Source organism: Lithobates pipiens, unplaced genomic scaffold (assembly GCF_037356315.1).
Source record: "Lithobates pipiens isolate NorthernLeopardFrog02 unplaced genomic scaffold, aLitPip1_a1.2 Scaffold_30, whole genome shotgun sequence".
Classification (NCBI taxonomy): domain Eukaryota; kingdom Metazoa; phylum Chordata; class Amphibia; order Anura; family Ranidae; genus Lithobates; species Lithobates pipiens.
The window spans coordinates 113,860,205-113,887,842 of record NW_027507791.1 but is presented as its reverse complement, the minus strand read 5'-3'; the positions used below and the strand labels follow the sequence as shown (position 1 = coordinate 113,887,842).

General features: G+C 43.9%; 1 protein-coding gene across 1 annotated transcript in view; it reads right to left on the bottom strand.

The window, feature by feature from the left end:
• Positions 1-1,699: 1,699 nt before the first annotated feature.
• Positions 1,700-27,638, bottom strand: part of AQR (aquarius intron-binding spliceosomal factor) — a 198,646-nt gene continuing 172,707 nt past the window's right edge. Inside the window, exons 34-35 of the mRNA XM_077464777.1 lie at positions 25,001-25,120; positions 1,700-5,020 (exon numbers count right to left, since the gene is read on the bottom strand). Of these exons, the coding sequence (XP_077320903.1) occupies positions 4,496-5,020; positions 25,001-25,120 (645 nt within the window). The 3' untranslated portion in view covers positions 1,700-4,495. The remainder of the gene's footprint in view (positions 5,021-25,000; positions 25,121-27,638) is intronic.

The following is a 27,638-nucleotide window of genomic DNA, read 5'->3' as shown; positions in this document are numbered from 1 at the left end:
CTTTGTGAAAAAAAAATAAAAAAAAATTAAAGTTTGTAATTTTCCCGCAACTTGTGGCAAAATATAAAATATTCCATGGACTCAAAATGCCTCTCAGCAAATAGCTTGGGGTGTCTACTTTCTAAAATGGGGTCATTTGTGGGGGTTTTGTGCCATCTTGGCATTTTATGGCCTTCAAAACTGTAATGGGTAGTGAGAAGTGAAATCAAAAATTTACGCCCTTAGAAAGCCTGAAGGCGGTGCTTGGTTTTCGGGGCCCCGTACGCGGCTAGGCTCCCAAAAAGTCCCACATATGTGGTATCCCCGTACTCAGGAGAAGCAGCAGAATTTATTTTGGGGTGTCATTTCACATATGCCCATAGCATGTGTGAGCAATATATCATTTAGTGACAACTTTGTGTAAAAAAAAAAAAAAAAAAATTATTTTTTGTCATTATTCAATCGCTTGAGGCAAAAAAATAAAATATTCAATGGGCTCAACATGCCACTTATCAATTTCCTTAGGGTGTCTACTTTCCAAAATGGGGTCATTTGGGGGGGTTTTGTACTGCCCTGCCATTTTAGCACCTCAAGAAATGAGCTAGGCAGTCGTAAACTAAAAGCTGCGTAAATTCCAGAAAACGTACCTTAGTTTGTAGATGTGACAACTTTTGCGCAAACCAATAAATATACAATTATTGACTTTTTTTTTACCAAAGACATGTGGCTGAATACATTTTGGCCTAAATGTATGACTAAAATTGAGTTTATTGGATTTTTCTAATACCGTATATACTCGAGTATAAGCCGAGATTTTCAGCCTCTTTTTTGAGGCTGAAAGTGCCCCCCTCGGCTTATACTCGAGTCATCGCTGTCTGCCTGCTCGATCAGCGTGTCGAGCAGACAGACAGCGGCCATTCTATTCTAATTCAAAAGCCGCGCCTCCGGCTCCGCCTTCGCCTGTGATAGGCGGAACACTGAATTTCCCAGCAGCCTGTGTTCCGCCTATCACGGACATCCGCTCATCCTCGTACTACGGACGAGGATGAAAGGATGGCCGTGATAGGCGGAACACAGACTGCTGGGAAATTGTGTTCCGCCTATCACAGACAGGGAGGCGCGGCATTTGAACAGGAAAATGGGCGCCGACGAAGAGCGGTGATCCTGGGACGGGACCGGACGGAGGCTCGGCTCGGCTCGGCTCGGGACGGGACGGGACCGGACGGAGTCTCGGGACGGGACCGGACCGGACGGAGGCTCGGCTCGGGACGGGACGGGACCGGACGGAGGCTCGGGACCGGACGGAGGCTGGGGACACAGGTAGGCTGGACACACAAGGCCTCACACACACACACACACACACACACACACACACACACACGGATGGATGGATGGATGGATGGACGGACACACACACAGGGATGGATGGATGGATGGACACACACACACACACAGGGATGGATGGATGGATGGACACACACACACACAGGGATGGATGGATGGATGGACACACACACAGGGATGGACAGGCATATCTCACCCTCGGCTTATACACGAGTCAATAGGTTTCCCAGTTTTTTGGGGGTAAATTGGGGGCCTCGGCTTATACTCGGGTCGGCCTATACTCGTAACAAAAAGTAGAAAATATAATTTTTTTTCAAAATTTGCGGTCTTTTTACGTTTATATCGCAAAAAATAAAAAATCGCAGAGGCAATCAAATACCATCAAAAGAAAGCTCTATTTGTGGGAAGAAAAGGATGCAAATTTTGTTTGGGTACAACATTGCATGACCGCGCAATTACCAGTTAAAGCAGCGCAGTGCCAAATTGTAAAAAGACCTCTGGTCATTTACCAGCAAAATGGTCCGGTCTGAAAGTGGTTAAAGACTGCTCTTGGCCTGAGTTGCAGACCAGCTGACTAAATGTCAGAACACATGAATAGCTGTGCGAGTCACCACCATAGTGTTACACTGTGGACATTCTGGGAATATAATTGTCACACCTCATACAGGCACCTTCCTAAGACCTCCATACAAACTATTAGATTTTCTGCAGATTTTTGTCTTCAGATTTACCAAAACCATATAATATGAGGTCAACCCTTAAGAGTTTCCTGTTTGTATGCAATGAGGCAGGCCCTTGCACTACATGGTTTTGGTAAATCTGAAGACATAAATCTACAGAAAATCTAATAGTGGTATATCTTCCATAAGACCCATACACACTAGGTGGAAACTGTTCACCTACTTCAGGAGGGTATATCCTCTTCTCAATGGAGAAGGATTTCAGGAACTGAAACTGCTGGCATTTGGATCGTCACTGTTCTGGACTTGCAGAGGACTCTGCAGCTCACTACACAACAATGTTTACCAGTGTCCTGACTTGAAGATGGCAGCATATGACCCACAGTCAAGATTTAAAGGAGCCTGTGTCCTGTACTGTATGATTAAGTTCACATTTTTCTTCCTTGCAATCAGGTCATTAATACTTTATGTACAGGATTAATTTTCAGTCTAAGCTGACTGAATCTGGCTTCAAAGAGGATAAAATTATAGGCACCACAGCCATAGAATTTATTTGGAAATTAATTTTTTATCTGAGCATAGACTGGAATAGAAGGGATGCTGGGTCTGACAAATTGAGCCACATTGTACAATTATGTCATTTGTCTAGACAGAACACTTCCATAAAGCAGGCATCTTTAGAATGGGAACACAAAAAGGATTTATTCTAGAATAATCTTTTATAAAATTCTTGCAGTGCATCTGGTAACCAGAATTTTCTTTTCTTAGCAAAACCTACTTTAACACTATAGCAAAATGCTTTATATACATCGTCAGGAATAAACACTACCCAGTAGTGTGGTGTGGTCAGGCCTATTTTTAGAGCAGCATACTTCCTGACCACAAAGGATGAAGAAAATCGCATAATTCATAAATATGCAATTAGGCTTGAGCATAAAAAACTATTTTATCTACAGCCTGGTATAACCCCGGTGTGTGGATCTCTTAGCTGACCACCCTAGGGGTGACCTGTCTTCATTACTCCTGTGTAGTAACCCATGCATTCTCAATACAAGTTTGTAGCTTTATAGTGACAATCACATCTAAACAATGGTAACCAATGCTACACAAGGTTAGATTCACATCTCTGCAGGTAGGGAAAGCGTGCTTTAGCAGGTGCGTTGGGGTGCCATTAATTCTGAATAGCTGCACCACACATTGGCACCCTCAGCAAATTTTCACACATGCCAAACTTTATGGTGCCATACGATTTAAAAAAAAAAAAAAAAAAAAAGTTAGGCTTCTTTACCTGTATTTCTGTGGGTAGGGCAGCCCAATTAAATTGAATGTGCTGCCTACACATCGGATACTGGTCTCAATAGTGCAAAAGTAGCGTTAAACTATTGAGAGAAATATTAAAGCTGCCACTACCAATCCCTTTCGGAAAATGCTAGTTCCCTGCTTTTCAGGCTCTCTCGGTGACTTCAACATTCGTACAAGCATGCTGAACCAACATAAGTGTTCCAGGTCAGTGACTTAGTCCTGAAACACCTGATTCAATATGGTGGCAGCTAGGCAACCTGCATTCCAAGGACAGGACAACAATGATAGTCTCCCTATGTCTTAAGTACAGGATTTTTCAATGCAAACCTGTTACGAGGCCTGCCATTGTTGAACTCTCCCTAAACATTTACCTGGCTGTTGTGCTGTTTCAGTGAGTGACTCAAACATGCAAATCTGGAAAGCCAGGCGCTCTTATCTCCATACTTATTCTGGGACGGTAACAAATTACAGAACAGGATAGCCAGCACTTTCAAAAGGAGCAGTCATCAACAAAGGCCTCCATGTTTCTCTCAAGATGGAAGCTGTAATCCCACCAAAAAAGCTGCAGTCAACATTGATTTAAACACAATTAGAAGTATTTTTCTCTTTTTTTTTTTTTTTTTTTAATAAAACAAAGTTTACAAAAATGTTTTCATCATTTGAGTGGATCTTAAGAAATTCAGTGTAAACAATAATAACCTCCCTCATTCCCTGCAACATTCAGGGATTATACAGCCCAACTACACTCATTTTTTGGGGAAAATAAAAAGACTAGCAGTAAGGCACGGTATCCTCTCCTAATATTTGTACACGATGTGTCGTACTGCTCAGTTATAAGCTGCATTCTTCCTGAACACAAGCTGGGAGTATGCCCATTGCTTTAAGGAGATGACAGTAGAATCCACATACCAAGAAATCCCACAGCCCATATCTGCAGCTGTCTGACAATCTACCATTGTCTTTCACTGCTAATTATACGCTGTGAAAAAGTTTTTCTTGACTATAAATGGGGACAGAATAGAACAATAAATAGTGCAGATTATATAGTATAACCCCAAAATGCCAGCGTGTCTACAGCTATCCTGTCCTTGTAGTAAAGATTTCCTTAAGAAAATGTACATAGACTGTGACCACACGTTCCCATTGGAAATCTTATAGCTCTGGAAGATGGGTTAAAATACTAAACTAAACTAGTCTTCTACCCCCTCATTCTCACTGTATTCACTGTCACTGTCTCTCCCAGGATGGTCCGGCATCTTCTGATGTTCTACATCCTCCTCTGTTGGTTGACCATTATTGCTATCCACTTGGTCAGTTGCTTCTTCAGTTTCCATTGACTTCAGCTCTGTTTGGGGCACTGGCTCCCTCACCTCAGATCCAGTCTCAGGTATTATGTCCTGTAAATGTGACTGTTTCTCTCCTATGTTGTGTTTCAACTGGACATCAACTCTCTGCACTTCTGGTTCTTTAATGGAAGTATCGGCTAATTCCTTGCCAGTGGCTTCTCTCCCGTCCTCTTCAGCCTCAGCAGGAAGTCTGCCTGGTCCAGCCTCTGCTCTGCTCACAGTATCTGGGGGCAATTCTGTTTCTTTTGCTTGTGTCACCATCTTCTCTCCATCAGTCTCTTGTGACATTTGCTCTTCCACTTCCATCTCCTCCTCATAAGATGCTGCAAGGTTGGTTTTGTCTGTGGCAGTGGGTGGTGGCAAAAGACCCTGTTAAAACACAAACGTTTAAGGGATTATTTACAGAAAATTTTGCTTCTATATCCACACTGAATTAGGCCCCTTTTTCCTGTCAGTTTTTCAGGCAGACCAAATCAGAAGCTCCATCTAAGTCTAGGGGTGACCGGATGTAAATAGACTTGTGTATGCTCACATCAGAGACTGTCCAGGTCCAGAAAAAAAATGTAAAGGATCTGTGCCTTTTTTCATACCTAAATGTGATGGATCTGTGGTAGTCTGATGTAAACTAACACAAGTCAATTTACATATGGTTGCCCATAGATTCAACAGAATCTAGAAGAAAGCTCTAGTAAGCTCCAGTTTCTAACTTCAGAAAACAACTGAATGGGCACAGATTAGAAAATTGACATCTGTCCTGTTCTGCCCAGATTCACCAGGAGATCTGTTCATGAATTCTCTGAACAGACCACCGGGCAGTGTCCACGTGAAGAGGGCCTTACAAAGCATCTGAAAATCCATCTACAGATAGGAAACAGGAAGATGGAGAAAGAAAAATCTACTGATATGGAATATTTGTGTTTATATTGTTTTGTGTCCATCACAAGTACAAAATTCAGCACTGAGCCTAAAGCCTGCTGAGAAGTAAATTTGGATCAACCTTATTACAATCTGGAGTGGATTTAGGTGTCATGCACCTAATAGGAGAAAAGCAACGTTGCATACGTGCCTAAAGCCACACTTTTCAAACACGTTTAAGTGTGTTTAGACACATTCAGTCGCATTGTATGGGCGTTCATTCATTTCATTGGCCAGATTAGTAATTCTAGCCATTGAAATTAATTCAATATTGAGTTGGCCCACCCTTTGCAGCCATAACAGCTTCAACTCTTCTGAGAAGGCTGTCCACAAGGTTTAGGAGTTTGTCTATGGGAATGTTTGACCATTCTTTCAGAAGCGCATTTATGAGGTCAGGCACTAATGTTGGACGGGAAGGCCTGGCTCGCAGTCTTCACTCTAATTCATTCCAAAGGTGGAGGAACTTGACTGGCTTGCTCAGAGTCCTGAACTCAACCCAATAGTACAGCTTTGGGATGAATTAGAGTGGAGGCTGCAAGCCAGGCCTTCTCGGCCAACATCAATGCTTGACCTCACAAATGTGCTCCTGGAAGAATGGTCTAACATTCCCATAGACACATTCCTAAACCTTGTGGACAGCCTTCCCAGAAGAGTTGAAGCTATTATAGCTGCAAAGGGTGGGGCAACTCAATATTAAATTCATTTCAATGGCTAGAATAAATTACGAATCTGGCCAATGAAATGAATGAACGCCCTACAGGCTAAGACACCATTAAAGTTCATATGCGTGTAAAGGCAGGCGTCCCAATACTTGTGGTAATAGTGTAACAACACAGGTATGTTTCTGTTAAAGTGATACCAAAGTCTAATTTTGTTTTCTTTAAACATAACAAGCATGTTACACTTACCTGCTCTGTGCAGTGGTTTTGCACAGAGCATCCCGGATCCTCCTCTTCTCGGGTCCCTTGCAGCGCTCCTGGCCCCTCCCTCCTGCCCCCACAGCAAGCAGGTTGCTATGGGGGCACCTGAGCCGAGCCGCTGCTCTGTGTGCCAATTCAGACATGGTGCCACAGTTTGGCCTCATCTCATTGGCTAACTGACTTTGATAGCAGTGGGAGCCAATGGCGCCACTGCTGTGTATTAGCCAATCAGGAGGGAGAGTCACAAAAGGCCAAAGCATTTGTGCACATCACTGGATCGAAATGTGGCTCAGGTAAGTATTAGGGGGGCTGCTGCATACTGAAGGTTTTTTTCATCTTAATGCATAGAATGACCCCCGGACAATTACTAACCAGGACCCTTCTTGAATAAGACCAGGAACGTGGAGTCCTTCCCCCTCCCCCCAATCCTGTCTCTCATCCCCTCCGAGTTCTTCTTTCCTCCCTTCTATTATCTATCCCCCTTTTACCCTCCGTAAGACCCTGACATTGCAGAATCTGGAGGGAGACCCTCTGTGGTCTGGGGAACCGAGCGCACCCAGAGAATTACTGGGGGGTGTATCCTGGCTCGGAGGGCATGCTCTGGGACCTACATCAAGAAAATGACATAAGCCTACAGACTATGTTATACTGCTCAAGATAGACAATCCACACTATAGTCTATTCTTTAAACCACAACTGATGTAGTGGATAAGGCATACAGGTACTAGAACCTTAGAAAAATAGTCTTAAAGGAACAAAAGATATACTGTTCATTCCTGTATTAGGCGTTTGAAAAAGTATGCAAACTGTTAAAAGTTAAACACTGATGTCAACGTATTTTCTTATACTGTGAAAAACTTCAATAAAAACAATGCATAGAATGCATTAAGATAAAAAAACCTTCTGTCTTTACAATCGCTAACTTTTTTCTGTTACACAGCTGCCATTTCAATGAATATTTGTTATTAAAGATACTGTCAATGCACAGGTCTATCAATCATTGTTCTTATAGGAGTCTGTTTGTGGACTTTTCTACAAATGCTGTAGTTAGTACATCAGTAAGGGAGGTGTATATCAGTGTGGGGAAATCAGTGTGTGAAAATGAACTGGGTGGGAAACAATGATTTTACCTTAATATATCTCAGTGTTCATCTGACAGCACAGGCTGATATACCAAGTGTGTTTAACACCTGACATACACAATACAGGAAACTAATAGGAAAAGTGTTAGGCAAGGGTTAAGTAGCATTGGAATATATCCTCTAGTACATTAGCTGATTTGAAACAGTAATGTTGGATTTCCCTGGGAAGACACAAACATTTTCCATTCTCAGCTGCACACAATCGCTAGGATTAGTGCACCCACAGCACATTCAGACTGCTGTGTAACGACTTCCAAGACTCTGCGGAAAGATTTAGTGCTGAACTGTTGGGAGACGGCCAAGAACAGGAGGGGAACTCCTACTGCTTTCTATCTGTCTTCCTTTACACACATATAAACCTCACTGCATCAAACAGCGTACTGGTGCAGTCATATAAAGTCTGGAACTTCCATAAAATGAGGTGGCAGCATCATGTTAAATGCTGTAGAGACAAGATTCTCACCTCCTGACCTCAGTCATCTTTTCTCCAATTCGGCTACAAAATGGGAACAAAGTGACACCAGTGACTTCCTGCAGTCAAAGCAACTCTGCCTAGCACTGCTGCTCACACTGCATACATATGGCTGGTCTTGAAGGAAGGATGCCAGAAGTGTAGAAATAAGGGGGAACCCCTCTAAGAAGTGACTGAATACTTAATTTTCTGGCATAACGGCATTCAAAGTTTTCTTTCAATTTCCCACAATAATAATATGCACAAAAGCTAAATACAAATTAAGAGACTTCAAAAGCGTTCCTCAAATGGCACGCTTCAGGCAGATTAATTGCTCCCATGGTTTGCAGTTAGGTGTAGATGGTTTCGTGCAGGACCTGCATGGTTGCCAGGTGCATGAGGCATTGTTTACATGGCTGATTACGGGCCGTGTTTTGCACAGGTGTTGCGAGAATCCCCGTGCCAGCAAACCCACAGATGTCTATTGGCACATAGCTGCATGGACACAGCCACTGTGTCCCAATGTGACATCCGTGCAGGTGCGTGTCCCCAAACTCACCCTGGGTGCGTTTAGGCGGTCCATCCACACCAATGTCAGGCTGGGACAAAGCAGCTGAGTCCATGCAGCCACATGTCCCAATAGACATTTATAGGACTGTTAGCATGGGGATGCATGCAATGCCTGTGCATCTCAGAGCTGGAAAAACATGTCCCTGCATCTGCATGGTACATGTAAGTAAGTGGCTGTTTGAATGAGGCCTTTGTTTATTGTTTGGCCCTATTCACATTTGTGTCATTTTGGTGCAGTTAAATATTTAGTATACATATGTGTTCTAATAACCAAGTCCAAAGCGCTTTTTAAAAAAAGCGCATTTAGGATATTAATTTAGCAGTGTGTTATGCCTATTAACACAGGAGATTCCCACTCTCCCTGGAAAGCACATTAAGGTACAAGTTCACCTTTTAAAAAAAAAAAAAATAAATGCACATTTTTTGCAGGCAAAAAAAAAAAAAAAAAGAGCATTTGGTATTTTTATTTTCTTAGGAGCCTGTACAGCATTGCACCCCTGATCACCAGATTACAGGTGCAATGTTAGGCTCCTGCTGGCTGCCTGTATCTCCGATATGAACAGAAAGTTACTTCTGTTTTCATGGAACATGCTCCTGATGATGAACTTCTCCTACAAAAAAAGCACTGGGGTCGTCAGTCTTAACCCCACTAGGACATTACCTGCATTGAATTTTCTCCCTGCGCTTGCACAGGGTTTCCTATAAATTGACATGGCTATATAAATATACCTGTATTTATAATTCCTTTACAGCCTCACTGGTCTGTTCAGCCAGCAGGAGAACTGAAAACAGCCCTATGTAAGCTACTTGCTCCAATCAGTTCTCACATGGGGCTAATGATTTTCCCTACCCCCATATGACAGATTTGGGCCAACCACCAAACCAAACCGGTTACATGTAGCAAGTCACATTCTCCTACACACCCTTAACTACCCAATAATTTCTTTGCTCCCAAGGACTAAATGAAGCAATAGGGAAATGTAAAAAAGATACATATGCTGCTGGGCTGAGGGTATCAAAGCAAGTTTGTTGCTTGCCCTGCACAGACAAAAGGTGGATTTGCTTTGTGTGTGTTGGTAGAACTGGGAGGTTTTCCCCCCATTTTTTCCACGGAAGAGTCCCTGGCATAGGATCCCACTCCTACAGGTACATTACATACCATAGCCTTATAAGTTTCATTACCACACAAAAAGTATTGTTACCATATTATGCACATATATAATTGATACAGAAGTATGTTCTATATTAACCAGTCTAGAACATAGAATAAGAAAGAAATTATATCCAGCTACTATTGCTCTGTTTGTGCTTCTCTATGACCACAGTCTGTGGTTGCACTGGATGTCTAGTGCACATTTCTGAAGGACCACTATAAAGGAGCAAAGTATTTTTACATATAATATTGCCCAAGGAGGAAATTTTGTATACACATCCTCCAAAGAGAAAATGTGATTTTAGCTAGATAGAACAACCCTGCTTTAATTAGCTTTTAAGGGGCTGGCCCATATTGCTCTGAATCTGTGCAAAGTTTCTCTGGGTTGCTAGAGTGAGGTTTTCCATCTCTTAATGTTTGATTAAGAATGCCAATCCATTCTTGATCCAAGGGAGGGTGATGGTATCCATTTACATGCAATAATTTATTGGGCTTGAAAAGCCTCTATATGAGACCTGGGCAATTTGTGGCCCTTTGACTGTCCCTGTCTGACATGCAACGCAAAGCCGATAGGTATTTGTGTAAAGACCTGCAAGAACTGGAAGGAGAGAGCCTAATGAGCGGATTGGTACAGCGGGAAGGCTTAGTTCTGGTGAAAGAGTGTTGCTTAGGAGACATACCACTCTCTCCCGTCACACTGCAACCCAGCCAAGTTAAAACTGTGTAAATGCCGGCACGCTGCAAACCCCAGGAGCCGTGCACCCGTTCTTCACTCCAGGTCAAGATCTGCAGAAATCCCTGTTGTACCGATCTCTGGCTCCCGTTATCACAGCCCTTCTCTATCCCCATGGCCAAGCCCCTCAACTAATTTTCTTCGATACATTAGCCAGACTCCATGAAAGGCACTGTCCCAAAATCCACCCTCTTAACCAAACAGGTCGCAACCCCCCGCCCAAAAAAGTCAAGTGTGTTCAAGTAGAGTAAATCACCGTGACACCCAATACTACTGTCCCCAATGTCCCTCCCAGCCAGGCCTCTGTATTGGAGAATGCTATCGGAGCAATCACACTTAACTACACTGTGAAGTGAAGATGATATTTTTCCACTATCTGCTATTTCTGTGAATGACCCGGACTGTTTATCGACTATGCCTGTGCCAACTATGTTTCTGCCTTCCACGTGAATTGACCTCAGCCTGGGAAATGACCATGCTTTTTGCCTGCCTCCTGCACTGATCATTTGCTCTGCAATTGTACAGTTCAGGGGTCTCACATATGTGAGGGGATCCAGAAAAGATTTTCAGAGTGGAGAAAATGTATTTTGGGGTGCCATTTTTGCAATGTACGTGCTATGCGTTAAAAGATCTTATAAATCGACAATTTTGTGAAAAAAAAAAAAAATTATTTTCTTTCCACATTTTCCAAAAACTTGTGGAAAGAAATGATATGTTCAAAAGACTCACACCTCATAGAATATACACTGGGGCGTTTTCTTTGCATAATCAGGTCATTTCGTGGGTAATTCCTTTGTCCTGGTGCTCCAAGCCCTTCAGAAATGTGATGGGTACTCAAGAAATGAAATGTGTAATGTATGGATTTACAACAGCTGATGGTGCTACTTGGATGTTGGGCGTCTGTATGTGGCCAGGCTGTGGAAAAGTCTCACACATGGGGTATCGCCATACCCATGACGAGTAGCAGAATGTATTTTGGGTTGCAATTGCAAGTCTGCCTGCACCGAGTGTGAGAAATAATTTGCAAATATGACAATTTTGTGAAGAAATTTTTTATATATACATTATATATATATACACACACACACACATACATACACATATAATATATATATATACATATACACACACACACATACATATATAATATATACACACACACACACGTGTGTGTGTGTGTGTGTGTGTATATGTATATATGTATATATGTATATATATATATATATATATATATATATATATATATATATATATATATATATATATATATATATATATATATATATATATATATATATATATAATTTTGCAAAGCTTTGTGGGGAAAAAAAATTGCAACTTCAAATGGCGGTTTTTGCAGCACCGATAACACCAGGTTCAGATCCCATGGGAGTAATGGTGGATGCACCGGAGGGACTACATGTTGCACCCCTTGAACAAAGGTACTCACCAGTGAGTGACACACCAGGGGTCATTGAAAAAAGACAGCCAAGGCTGATATTTGTCCTTTAATGGTGCTTAAAGCCAACTTCTGGTCCACTCCTTGCTGAAGAAACAGCAGGATCCTGGATATAACAAAGGAGCGCGGATGCCATCCTTTCTCCTCACACATGGAGATGTAAGCCTTCCAGGTACGATGATAAATCTTCCTGGAAGAGGATTTCAGTGCTCTCAACATAGTGGGGATCACTGAGTCCGACAGACTCCCTGTTCCTCAACACCTGGCTTTCAATAGCCATGCCGTTAAAGCCAGCGATGGTAAAGCAAGAAAGAAAATCGGACCTTGAAACAGAAGTTTCTCTCATAACGGCAGTCGCTAGGGAGCGTCTGCCACCAGCCGTACTAGGTCTGCGTACCATGGACGTTGAGGCCAATCTGGGGCGACCAGAATTACGGGAATCCCTTCGACTTCCACTCTGCGGAGCAGACGTGGTAGTAGCTTCATTTGAGGAAAGGCATAGATCAGCTGATACTGACCCCACGGAGCTACCAGCACATCTGACACATCCGTCCAAGGATCTCTTGTCCTGGTCACGAATCTTGGCACCTTCCCATTGAGAGGGGAGGCCAGAAGATCCACATCTGGTGTGCCCAACCGCAGACACAGTAGCCTGAACACCTCCGAATGCAACTCCCATTCTCCTGGGTCCAGCATCTGGCTACTCAGTCCGCCTGCCAGTTCTCCACTCCTGGGATGTAAATGGCCGACAGGGCCGGTACATGTCGCTCTGCCCACCGAAGTATGTGAGCGGCCTCCTGTACGGCGACTGAGCTTCTTGTTCTTCATTGGTGATTGAAATACGCCACCGCAGTGGCGTTGTTTGACTGAATCCTGATCGGACGCCCTTGTACTCTCATTGACCATGTGGAGAGGCATAGCCTGGTCGCTCTCAGCTCGAGCAGATTGATTGGCAGTTTGGATTCCTCCGTCGACCAGAGGCCCTGAGCCGACTGAACCCCCATCACTCCACCCCAGCCGGATAGGCTGGCATCCGTTGTGATCACTGTCCATCTTAGAGGAAGGAACGACTTCCCGGACTGAAGCACCAGGGACCTCCGCCACCAGATCAGTGAATTCCTGACTAGTTGGCTCACCTGATCCAGGGTCAACTGAGATTTGTCCCATTTAGACAAAATCTCCTTCTGCAGAACTCTGGTGTGGAACTGGGCATACGGTACTGCCTCGAAGGAGGCCACCATGAGACCCAGGACTCGCATGCAGAAGCAAAACGACGACCACTTGCGGTTCATCAACAGTTTTACCGCTGCTCGGAGAGTCTGCAGCTTGTCTGAAGGGGAAAAAAAACTCTCGCTTCCCTGGAGTCCAGAAGCAAGCCTAATGTACTCCAAACGCTGGGACGGTACTACCACCGACTTCTTTAGGTTAAACAGCCACCCAAACTCTTGCAGGGTCTGCATGGTGATCGACACATCCTCCTCTCTGAGGCGGAAGGTGCTCTCAGGAGGAGATCGTCTAGGTATCCCACGATCGCGATCCCACGTTGCCGCAGCAACACCAACACTGGAGCCAATACTTTGGTAAAGACTCGGGGGGCTGATGCCAAACCAAAAGGGAGAGCCACAAACTGGTAGTGGGCTTCCCCGACTGCAAACCGCAGAAACTTTTGATGCCGGAGGCATATGGGTATATGCAGGTACGCATCCTGGATGTCTAAGGATGCCAGGGAGTCCCCTTGGAGTGCAGCGACTATTGAGCGAACCGATTCCATTCTGAACCTCTGCACTTTCACAAAGTGATTGAGGGCTTTTAGAGCCAAAGTTGGCCGAACCCCTTCTTTCTTGGGAACTACAAACAGGTTTGAGTAGAACCCCTGGAAACGCTCCGATTCAGGAACGGGTACAGTCACCCCGTGACTCAGCAGGTGCCTTACTGCCCCCAAGAGGGCCCCCCGGCGAGCCAGGGAAATGGGTATGCTGGAGGGAAAGAATCTGCTTGGCGGCCAAGAAAGAAACTCTATCTTGTAGCCTGTGGAAATCAGATCACAGACCCATTGGTCAGACAGTCGAGAGGACCACCGGGCTGCAAACTCCCGAAGGCGACAACCTACCCGAGTCATGCAGTAGCACTTTTGTTCGCAGGCTTGTTAGGCTTACTGTTCCAGGGACGTTTCTGTTCTTCCGTGATCGTCCTGTCGGGCTGGGGGCCAAAAGCTCTGGGTGGACGAAAAAGTTGTGGCTCCTTAGCCTTCCTGGCCTGTGGGAGTAGAGTACCCTTACCACCTGTGGCATTCTTAATAACGTCATCCAAAGAGCCGGTAGCCAAGGAAGGGAAGATTCGTCAGCAGACCAGCATTTTAACCAAATCAGGTGCCTCAGCACCACTGACACTGAAGCCCTGGATAACAGGGGGAGAGTATCCATGGCCGTGTCACAAATGTACTTAAGGCCTTGCACAATTTGGTCTGCTAGTTCCACACAGACAGGGGAAGCCTGTTCACCCAATTCGTGGTGCAACAGTTTTGCCCACTCAGTGTCTGCGACACAAGTGCGGATGCCAGTACTGGTTGCACGGCTGACCCCACAACCGTAAACAAGGAATGAGCCACTGCCTTGGCCTTCCTGTCCGTGGGATGCTTAAATGCAGGAGTTCCCTCTACCGGGATCGTGGTGACTTTGTTTAACCTGGATACTGGGGGGGTCTACAACCGGAGGAGCCGACCACTTTTTGAGAAGGCTCTCCTCAAAGGGGTAACGCACCACCATGTATTTGGGAACGGAAAGGGTCCGTTGCGGTCGACCCCATTCCTTGTAAATTAACTTGTCAAAATAAGTCAGATACCGGAACACCTTAGGTGAACGGGCTGGCTTACGGGACCCAAAAGGGACCGCTACCTCAGCAGAGGAATCTGCTGGCTCCTGAATCTTCAGGGTATCACGCACAGCTGTGATAAGTGCTCCAACAAGCACAACCGGACGGGGACTCATCCGCACTGTCCTGGTCAGCATCATCTGACAAGACAGAGCAGGGGTCACCAGTGTCAGCTGGACCCGAGTCTGCGTCAGTGCTCTCCCCAGAGGATGGGGGTTTGGGGGTGGGGGCCGCTTTTTAGCACCTTTGCACCCACGCATCACCTCCATCTTGGCAACGAATGAATTGAGGACCGCCGACAAGGTGTCCATGGGCACTGCGCAGTCCGCAGATGACCCAGTTGCAATTGCCTGGATTTCGGGGGATGAAACACCTGTTTCTGAAGCCAAGCTGACCCTACCCCGTCTGCCACCCGAAGGGGACTTGTGACAGTCCCACCCTCCTTATTGCTGCTGGCTGAGCGGCACTTTCCCACAGGACTCACCACCCTGAGGTGTTCTGCGCTCTCCAGCAGGTAGTGCCTGTAGTCTCTGTTGGCTCCCAGGTGCAGAGGAAACAGCCCTGTGTTGGTGGAAGCAGCTGCTACTGGCGCTCAAACCGCTCTGTAGTATGCTCAGGCTCAAAGAAAATGGCTGCCCAGCATCCAGTATAAGGACATAAAACACAGGGAAAATGGGCACCAGAGCACAGGCTGCCGCTAGAGGACACTGAAAAACGTGTTCAGGCTCCTAGAAATTGGCCGCCGCCATCCTGTATAGGACAAATCACAGGGAAAATGGCCGCTGAAGCCCAGGCGAGCATGCTTTGCCTTGCCCACACCTAAAATGGCCACCGAATGCAGAACCATGAGGGACAGAGAGGAATAATGGCGATGGACACAGCGCTGCACATAACACAGGCCCAACCTCACAGACACCTTCCAGGGGCATGGAAAACAGGACACAGCCAGCCAGCAAAGGTGAGAGCCCCTGCACAGACACAGACACACACACAGGGGGAAAAGGGACAAGGAGAGAGGGAGGTGAGGGACCCCCGAATCAACCTCCCAGGGAATGCCCAGCTGTTCAGCCCTCGCCGAGGCAGGGAGGGCTGTACTTTCCAATCCCGAAGAGCTGGGAGACATTCCATCACAGACCCACTCACTGATCAGTACAGGGTGGCTGCTAGCCTGGCACACTGTGACATCAGTAGCCCGGTCATATGTGTGCCCCGGAGCATAAAAGCTCACAGACCACCTCTGGAGCTGAGGTTTCGTCGTGGCCGGCCTAGCGCGGAGCTGCGACCTACACACTCTCGATGGCTGGACTGGGGAGACTACAAGGATAAGGGTATCCAGCATGTCACCGTCAGGGTTCCTAGGTCCTTCTCCTCCCTTCACTAGGCAAAATAAAACTGATGAAGTAATGACTGCATGGCAGGCTGGAGGGTTGTTACCTAAGGGACCGCCCCCTGGGCGGAACTGGAAAGTTGTGCGTTACATAGCAAGTAATGCCTAGTATTCTCCTAAAGTTGGGGGTAACAACCCAACGGCTAAGAGAGGAGCTGTGTCGGTCGGTGAATATAAGAGAATTTTTTTTATTTTTACTATGTTTTATTGTATTTGCTTTGCAGGTATGGTCTTACTGTTATACTGTAATGTTACTTTGTTTTACTGTTAACCATCATTTGCTTAGCAGGTACGCCATTCAGCTGCAGCACTGATTTATCTATCTTGACAGCAACAGCGTTTGCTCTCATGATACGTAAATCAGTGACTCCAGCTCTGTAGGAGGCAATTTTACCATCAAAGTTGGAAAAAAAAAATGGTGCATGTATGTCCATCACTAGAAGTGGGTGGATGAAGGGCAGTATTCTAATGGTGGGCATACCCACCTATCAATCTATTTTTTTGTTAAGTCCACAGTTTGCTTGAAAAAAAAAAAAAAAAACATTACAATGTATGCCCAACAAGGACCAGCAACGTACTGGTATGTTGCTGGAATTTGAGTGGTTATGCCAGAATGAAGCCTTTAGGTATCATCTTTTCTATCTTTCTTTTCAGCCAGCAGTCGGCTTTCATATAAAAGCAATCCTAGCAGCTAATCAGCCTCTAGACTGCTTTTATAAGCAGTGGGAAGGAGTGTACCATACACCGCCCCCCCCCCCCCCCCCATCTTCCATGGTTTTCTTGGGCTCCAATCATCTCTATGGCCTAAGAAACCGGAAGCTACGAACATTTCAGAACTTAGGGTTCGCCAGATACAAACAGTGCCATTGGGAAAGCATTTTATCACACCGATCTTGGTGTGGTCAGATGCTTTGAGAGCAGAGGAGAGGATCTAATGCAATTAGTGGACCTCCAGTTGTTGCAGAACTACAAGTCCCATGAGGAATAGCAAGACCGACAGCCACAAGCATGACACCCAGAGGCAGAAGCATGATGAGACTTGTAGTTTTGCAACAGCTGGAGGTCCGCTAATTGCATTTCCCTGATCTAGGGTCTAACGGATCCAATTTTTTCCCCAAAAAAAAAAAAAACCTGTACCTGTCACTACCTATTGCTATCATAGGGGATATTTCCATTCCCTGAGATGACAAAAATGATAAAAAAAAAAATATGCGCAAAGGTGAACTTAAGCGTCGGTCTGGTGTCATATGTAAACAGCAATTACAACATGCATGCGAGGTATCAACGGAAGGTCAGATCGAGGGCAGTCATGTTAGCAGTAGACCTCTTCTGTAAATCTAAAGTGGTAACCTGTAGGCTTTAAAATATGTATGCAGTTTATCGCATCTGCACATTTGTGCGCAATTTTAAAGCATGTCGTGTTTGGTATCCATGTACTCAGCATAAGATCATCTTTTTTATTTCATCAAACATTTGGGCAATATAGTGTGTTTTAGTGCATTAACCACTTTTTTTACTGGGCACTTAAACCCCCCTCAGTCCCAGACCAATTTTCAGCTTTCAGCGCTGATGCACTTTGAATGACAATTGCGCGGGCATACAACACTGTACCCAAATTAAATTTTTATCATTTTTTTCCCCACAAATAGAGCTTTCTTTTGGTGGTATTTAATCACAGCTGGGAGTTTTATTTTTTGCTAAACAAAAAAATAATGCTAAAAAAAAAAAAAAAATCATGTTTAATAGTTTGTTATAAAATTTTGCAAACAGGTCATTTTTCTCCTTCATTGAAGTGCGCTGATGAGGCGGCACTGATGGGCTGCACTGATGGGCATAGTTAAGGCGGCACTAATAGGCACAGATAAGGCAGCACCGATGGGCACAGATAAGGCGGCACTGATGGGCAAAGACGGGCACAGATAAGATGGCACGGATGGGTGGCACTGATAGATGGGACTGATGGGCACTGATAGGTGGCTCTGATAGGTGGCACTGCTGGGCACTGATGGGCGGCACTGCTGGGCACGGATATGTGGGGTGCAGCACCTTTGTTGAAGCAGATTGTGGGCACTGCTGGGTGGCACTGTGGGCACTGCTGGGTGGCACTGACAGGGGGGGACACATTTTTTATTAATGTGGCAAAGCAGGGGGCAGGTGGGCACTGGCAGGGCTGGCCGTGATCGGGACTGATGTCCCGATCACGGCCGCCGGTGATCGGCTTTTTTTTTCTCTCCTCGCGCTGTCAGCCCGAGGAGGAATAATAGCCGATTACCGACTCCGTTATATCACATGATCAGCTGTCATTGGCTGACAGCTGATCATGTGATAAGGGGTCGGGATCGACCCCTTGCACGGATCGGTGATCAGGCGAGTCTCGTAGACTCGCCGATCACAGAGCGCGCGCGCCCCTCAGGCCGCTCGTGCACAGGACTACGTCAATAGACGTAGTCCCGGCAAAGGAGATCCGCGCTGTAGCCGTCATTCGGCTATAGCGCGGGTCTCAAGTGGTTAAAATTTAAAGAAGTGTGTTTCCCCCCCAAAAAAAAATGAGTTCGAAAAATCGCTGCGCAAATGCGTGAAATAAAAAATCGCAACACCCACCATTTTAATCTGTAGGGCATTGGCTTTAAAAATAAATATAAACTTCTTGGTCAAAGGAATTTTCAGACAGTGTATGTGGTTTTCGTTAAGAAGTTACATTCATTTTAAAAACAGAATGTTAAAAACAAGTGAAAATTTCAAACATTTTTTCATTCAGCGAATGTACAAAGATTTTTCGTCTGTATAGTCTTGTCTGAAAATTGATCCATGTGGCCAGCATAAGGCTCGCTACACACCTATGCAGTTTGCTTTTGATCTGTTTCCGCAGTGCGTTCTGATTTTTGCACACATGATTTTGCTGCGATTTGCATTTTTTTGGCCAATTTGTTGTTGAGCAGATTAAAAAAAATACATTACTGCAAAAATGCACTACATGCTTTCTGCAGCTTCTCCATTGAAGTATATTGAACCAAAAAAGCACCAAAACCAAATATTGAACCAAAAAAAGCACCATTTTGCGTTAAAAATAAGGCCCTGACCCTTTTCAAACATGCAGCGGCTAAAAAAAAGCATAGTTACAGTAGCGATTATTTGCTCTTTTTGTGTAAAGGGCGCATTTTAGCTTCTTTTTTTAACCCCATTATGTTACTAGCCGATTAATCGATTCTGAAAATAGTAATTACCGTATATACTCGAGTATAAGCCGAGATTTTCAGCCTCTTTTTTGAGGCTGAAAGTGCCCCCCTCGGCTTATACTCGAGTCATCGCTGTCTGTCTGCCCGATCAGCGTGTCGAGCAGACAGACAGCGGCCATTCTAGGATTCAAAGGCCGCGCCTCCGTCGGTGATGGGCGGAACACTGAATTTCCCAGCAGTCTGTGTTCCGCCTATCACGGACATCCTCTCATCCTCGTCCGTAGTATGAGGATGAGCGGACGTCCGTGATAGGCGGACCACTGACTGCTGGGAAATTGAGTGTTCCGCCTATCACGGACATCCGATAGGCGGAACACTCAATTTCCCAGCAGTCAGTGGGAAATTGAGTGTTCCGCCTATCACCGACGGAGGCGCGGCTTTTGAATCCTAGAATGGCCGCCGACGAAGAGCTGAAGGACGGAGGCTCGGCTCGGGACGGGCCGGGCCGGGACGGGCCGGGCGGACACAGGCTGGACGGACACAGGCTGGACGGACACAGGCAGGCTGCACGGACACACACACACACGGATGGATGGACACACACACACACGGATGCATGCACACACACACACACACACACAGGGATGGATGGACACACACACACACGGATGCATGGACACACACACACGGATGCATGGACACACACACACGGATGCATGGACACACACACACACACACACGGATGCATGGACACACACACACACACACACACGGATGCATGGACACACACACACACGGATGCATGGACACACACACAGGGATGGATGGACCCACAGGGATGGACGGACACACAGGGATGGACAGGCATGTCTCACCCTCGGCTTATACACGAGTCAATAATTTTTTCCAGTTTTTTGGGGGTAAATTGGGGGCCTCGGCTTATATTCGGGTCGGCCTATACTCGAGTATATACGGTAATTTCATAATAGATTAGTTGTCGATTAGTTGTTTCAGCCCTAATAAAAATGCCTTTTTGGAAAGCAGACACCCCAAGCTATTTGCCGATAGGCATGTTGTGTCCATGGAATATTTGATCTTTTGACAAAAAGTTGTCCCTAAATGATATATTGTTCAAACATGACATGGGCATATGTGGAATTACCCCCCCCCAAAATACATTTTTCTGCTTCTCCTGAGTACGGGGATACCACATCTGTGAGACTTTTTGGGAGCCTAGCCGCATACGGGGCCCCGAAAGCCAAGCACCGCCTTCAGGCTTTCTAAAGGCGTAAAATCGTGATTTTACTCCTCACTGCCTATCAGTTACGGAGGCCTGAAATGTTCAGAGAACAAAACCCCCCCAAATGACCCCATTTTAGAAAGTAGACACCCCAAGGTATTTGCTAAGAAGCATGGTGAGTATTTTACAGCTAATTTATTTTTGAAAATGAAGAAAAGAAAATACATTTTTTATTTATTTATTTTCAATTTTCAAAACCGACAAAAAGTGAGATCTGCAAAATACTCAACATGCCTCTCAGCAAATAGCTTGGGGTGTCTAACTTTCCAAAAAGGAGTCATTTGGGGGGGGGGGGGGTTGTGCTATCTTGGCATTTCATGGCCTCCTAAACTGTGATAGGCAGTCAGGAGTGAAATAAAAAATGTAGCGCCCTTAGAAAGCCTGAAGGCAGTGATTGGTTTTGGGGGCCCTGTACACGGTTAGACTGCCAAAAAGTACAACACATGTGGTATTCTCATACTTAGGAGAAGCAGTAGAATGTATTTTGTGGTGTAATTCTACATATACCCATGGCATGTTTGAACAATATATCATTTAGTGACAACTTTGTGTAAAAAAAAAAAAAAAATAAAAATAATTTTCTCAAAACTGTTGGCAAAATATAAAATATTCCATGGACTCAACATGCCTCTCAGCATATATCTTGAAGTGTCTTCTTTCCAAAATGTTGTCATTTGGGGGGGGGGGGGTTGTGCTATTTTGTCATTTCATGGCCTCCGAAACCGATAGGTAGTGAGGAAGTGAAATCACCATTTTACACCCTTAGAAATCCTGAAGGCGGTGATTGGTTTTTGGGGTCCTGTACACGGCTAGGCTCCCAAAAAGTCTCACACATGTGGTATCTCCGTACTCGGGAGAAGCAGCAGAATGTATTTTGGCGTGTAATTACACATATAACCATGGTATGTGTGAGCAATATATCATTGAGTGACAACTTTGTGTAATTTAATTTTTTTTTTGTCATTTTTCAATCACTTGTGACAAAAAATTAAATATTCAATGGGCTCAACATGCCTCAGCAATTTCCTTGGGGTGCCTACTGCCAAAATGGGGTCATTTGGGGGGGGTTGTACTGCCCTGCCGTTTCAGCATCTCAAGCAATGAGATAGGCACTCCTAAACTGAAAGCTGCGCAAAGTCCAGAAAACGTACCCTAGTTTGCAGATGCTATAACTTTTTGCGCAAACCAATAAATATACGCTTATTGACTTTTTTTTTTTTTTTTTTACCAAAGACATGTGGCTGAATACATTTCGGCCTAAATGTATGACTAAAATTGAGTTTATTGGCTTTTTTTTTTTATAACAAAAATAAGAAAATATATTTTCCAAATTTTCGGTCTTTTTCTGTTTATCGCAAAAAACTAAAAATCGCAGAGGCAATCAAATACCATCAAAAGAAAGCTCTATTTGTGGGAAAAAAGGGACGCAAATTTCGTTTCGGTACAGCATTACATTACCGCGCAATTATCAGTTAAAGTGATCTGGTCATTGAGCAGCCAGGGGCTGAAGTGGTTAATGTTCTTCTTGGGGGAAAAAAAATCTCTCTCTCTCATCACTTATTGGGATTTAAAAAAAAGTAGTAGACTACATGACCTAAATTGATGAAGACTTTTTTTTTTTTTTTTTTAAATGTTAATGGATGTGTAAACTTTTTTTTTTTTAAATTGTCTTTTTGTTTATAGCGCTTAAAAAATAAAAACCACAGAGATGATCAACTACCACCAAAAGAAAGTCCTATTTGTGGGAAAAATTGTCAGTTAAAGTGACGCAGTGCCGTATCGCAAAAAATGGCCTGGTCATTGAGCAGCCAAATCTTCCAAGGCTGAAGTAGTTAAAAAGTGAACTCAATCTTTCTAGGATGCTGCATCTGGTGACAGGCGACAGTGGCAAGTGACACGCCCAGGGCTCCCACTGATTCTGCATATGGAGAGTTGAACCACTTCATTGAATATTAGAATGTAACAATAGTAACAATGCACTTCAATCACACTGACACCATATCAACCATGGTGCCATGATAATTGAAGTGCCAGCACCAGCCATTGCCTGCAAAAAGTTGCTTACCACCAGCATGCCCCCCCCCCCCCCCCCTGCAGACCCAGCAACGCCCCTTATGCTCGTTACCTGGTGGTTTTAGAGATCACCTACACGATCTATGTATTTGGGATCCCACTTGTACAGAACAGGCACATCTAAACAGGTCTCATTTCATAATAATGCAACATAAAACAATGCAGCCTGCCTCTATTTAGGACATCTGCTTCTGTGTATGTTCCAAAACTTCTGTGAAGGTCTGACCTTCATAGTGATCATTGTAAGAGTAGGCTTTCCTAATTTAAAGTGTCACTAAACCCACATCATAAAAGATAAACTATGTTATCAAAAAATAAATGGTATATTACATGATGTTTAGAGTCAGTCAATATGATATTCGTTTTCTGTATAACCTGGTAGATCCTGCTGTTCTCTATCTCCACCTTTTGTTCATGTCCCCAATGCAGTTGGGGATTTTGCAGCTGTGGTGGAAACTCTGCACATGCTCAGTTTTTAGAGAGTTTCTATGCTGGGCATTTCCTCCTCATCACATCCGAGTAGCCCATGTCACTATAGTCACACATGTAGGCGTATATACAGTGGTAAATGACAGCCCATTCCCTCCCATCGGCGGGCTATTAGATGTAAATTTATGGAGGCTTCACCTCCCTCTTATTCTAACATAGGCTGGAAGGGCATGACCCAGCCTGCGACTGACAGAAATACACCCACATCACGTTATTGCCAAAAAAATAATAAAGATTTAATTTCAAATATATATTTGTATGACAAATTAAAACAGTTTATTGATTTTTTTTCTTTTTTTTACTCTGTATTCCAAAGGCTGTTTCTTTTTTTTTTTTGTTTTTAACATGTGACTAGCAGCAGAGGATTAGAAGCTCCCCCTGCTCATGTTTCCATGCAGACAGGCTGGGGAAATACTGGGTCATGTGACAGCTGTATATCGATTTGGAAAAAGGAACTTGTATGTTTTGTTTTTTTATTAAAATAATTACAATACCATCATCCAAATACAGAAACAGAAGGGTCAATGTAAATGAAACATTATGCGTTTAGGATCAGTTTAAAGTGGTTGTAACCCCTTACAAACCACTTTCACCTACAGGTAAGTCTAGATTAAGGCTTACCTGTAGGTCCAACAAATAGAAAGAGAAATTTACAAAAAGACAGGCACCGCTGTCTATGGCGCAGGGGAGTGACATCATCGCTGCTCTGGCTCTGTGAGTGGCCGGAGCAGCGATACCCAGAAGAAGGTGGACACTTTGTGCTACAGGAGACAGCGGTGACATCGCTGGCTCCTGTGTCAGGTAAGTGACACATAATGGGCTACTATGCGATGCATAGTAGCCCATTATGCTTTACCTTTGCAGGGAGACAAAGAGGAAGTAAACCCATCAGGGTTTACTTCCTTTTTAAGTTTTCATCTCTGCCCCCTCTCATGGATATTATTCTATAGTGTAGACAATATAAAAGAAAAAAAAAAAAAAGTCTAACAGATCAAGACTAGCTAATAATAACCACAGCAGGTGGACAGGCTTAGGTGCTCATATCTTAATGCCTGGGTCCCCCAGAAATCTATAAGGCCGCGTACACACGGGCGGACTGTTCGTCCAACTTTGTCCGCTGAACAGTGTTTGGGCGGACAGTCCGCTCGTGTGTGGGCTTTCAGCGGACAGTTTCAGCGGACAGTTGGACGGACAAGGTTTTTTGGAAATTCCGTAAAACTGTCCGCTGAAACCTTGTTTCAGCGAACAGTCCGCTCGTGTGTAGGCTTGTTCGTCAAACAAAGTTGCGCGCATGCTCAGAAAGGATTTTCACGCCGAAAGCTATAATGCAGTGTATAGGACGTCGTATTTTTCGTCCCGTCGTACGTGCCGTTCACGTCATCGCGCACGGTTTCAGCAAACTGTTCGTCCGTCGTGTGTGGCCATGTCCGTCCATGCTAAGTTTGAGCGGACTGTTTGCCGAAACTGTTGGACGGACAAAGTTGGGCGAACAGTCCGCGCGTGTGTACGCGGCCTAAGAATTCAACAAACTGAAATAAATCTAGAGGTCTGATTTTTACAATACCTTTAACATCTGTATATAAAGTTTACATATTTTTAGCTATAGTCGCCCGGTAGACAGGAATTGGTGTAATTAAAACAAAAACTTTGTTACAATTTAATTAAATAATGTATGTGAGGTATGTATAGGGATGATGCATCCCAACTTACCTGGCGGTACTGGTACTGCTGACTGGTGCGCATCATGTGCAAATACATATCATACACAAACATAGCCATCTCTGGCATGTTTTTAATAACCTGGGCTGGGTAAGGTGGCATCTCACCATTCTGTAAATGGAAAACAAGGCATTAGCCAGGATTTCATATCACAGTCAGATACTTGACATCGTACTACATATCAATCTATCAATAAAAAGAAATGTGTGTGTTTTCTATTCTAATAGTTTTCATAGAAGGATAAAACTCCTCAAGAAATGCAAAAATAGTAGGTCACTGGAAAATTATTTTCTTTGCCTCCGTTTTCCCAGCATCACTGGAGAATCCAGTTTAGCAGAAGTCTGGAAATTACATGAAAATACTTCCACATTTTACACAATTGTTTGGAGTCAGTCTGCCTCCGATTGCCAAGAATTAGAGCTGCACAATTAATCGTGCAGAATCGTTATCGCGATCTTGAAAAAAATATTTTCCAATTTGTTCTATGCAAAAAGTTCTCTCTGCTCTGCTAAAGCCGACAGCCGGCAAAAAGAAAGGAACCCCCCCCCCCAAAAAAACAGGGCAGTCTGCCAAGAATCACAACATTCTTTAGCAGTGGAACTTGCGTAGAAACATTGTAACTATTTGTCCTTTACATCAAAGGAATGAAAATGAGGTAAGTTTAACCACTTAAACACTAAACCTTTTTCTGATATTTGTTGGTTTCAAGTTAAAATCATTTTTTTTGGCTAGAAAAATACTTAGAACCCCCAAACATATATATATACACATACATACATTATATATATATATAGTTTTTTTTTTTTAGTAGAGACCCTACAATTACACTTTAATAAAAATAAAAAATAAAAAAAAGAAGATTTTACGCTGCGAGAATTGTGATCTTTTTATTCTAAGCAAAAAATCTTGATTTTCATTTTGACCAGAATTGTGCAGCTCTACTAATTGTAAGAAGATTGACTTGATGTTCAATAGAAGAAAACACATCCTTCTGCCAAGCTGTATTCTCTGGGTTTCATCATCATTAATAAACTTCATCCATGCTGGTACTTAAAGGATAGGTACATCTTTTAGAGTATGTTACAACCGTATTTTAGGGTGTAACATGCTCCAGACTTGCCCCTCGCAATACCAGTCACCTCTCCTTCACATTTTGAAAATGGCACAGCTGTGCAAGGCTCTACCCACACAGCTGTGCCATTCATTCAAAGAAATCTGTAAACAAGAAAACTAAAAGTCCTGTCTTCCACCAGGCAGACAGCTTGTAGATCTCAATGGACCACGAGCGTGCTGATCAGCATGCTTGTAGTTCATTCACACTGCCTGCAGCTCTGCAACATAAAGCCCATACTGAGGTACGGGCAACAGAGATGCAGGCAGTGTTTGCAGGAGCCTGGCATTGCACCCATGATCCACCGATCACGGGTGCAATGCTCTGCATGCTGCTGTGAAAAACATAATAAATGTATATTTTATTTCCTGCAAAATGATGTGCATTATTCTTTTCAAGAAAGTGAACTTAACCTATAAAGAGAAAGTTTATTGTATTTTCAGCAAGCACATATTTTGAGTTGTTTTTCTTAAATAGCAAAACATTTATGTATGACAGCCAACCTCTGAGATGCGGTTTATGATATCTCTTTAATTTTCCCTATAAGTGGGCCATGGCATGTAATATATACACGCACGCACACGCGCACGCACGCACCCACGCACAGTGGGTATAAAAAAAGAATCACCCCCTTTAAATTAATCACATTTTGTTGCTTTGCGGCCTGAAATGAAAACATGTTTTTTGTATTTACTCAACTTAAACTTATAACATCCAAGTGAAAGATATAATATGTCAGAAAAAAAAAAAAAAGTCAAACACTAAATTATTGAGTTGAAAAAAAGGATATAATCGCCTTATGCCAGTATTTTGTTGGACCAAATTTTGCTTTAATTACCTTTAACCTGTTAGGATATGTGTCTATTAACTTTTCACATCTAGACTTTGCAATATTAGCCTCTTCTGACTACTTTAAAACGCACCTTGAAGATCCTGAGGCCACATGGAAAAGGGTGTTATGGTCAGATGAGATTAAAATTGAATTATTTGGCCTCAACACCAAAGGATATGTGTGGCGGAAATCAAATACAGCTCACCATCCAAATAACACAATTCCTACAGTAAAGCATGGAGGTGGTAATATCCTGCTATGGGGGTGTTTCTCTGAAGCATTTGTCAGAATAGCAGAAAAATGGATGGTGCAAAATATAATCACATTCTAGAGGAAAATCTGGTGCCCTCTGCCAGAAGGTTCTCAATGGGAAGAAGGTTTACCTTCTAACATGACAATAACCCAAAGCACACAGCAAAATTGAGCACACAGTGGTTGGGGGAGAAAAAGGTGAATGTCCTTGCATTGTTTAATCAGAGCCCAGACTTAAACCCCATTGAAAATCTGTGGAATGACTTGAAGACTGCAGTTCACAAACGGTCACCATCAAATTTACTGAACTTGAGCAGTCCTGCAAAGAAGAGTGGGCAAGTATTGTCTAGAGTCTAGTCTAAAGTCTAGATGTGCAAAGTTAGTAGAGACGTATCACAACAGACTATAGGCTGTAATTAAAGCAAAATGTGGTC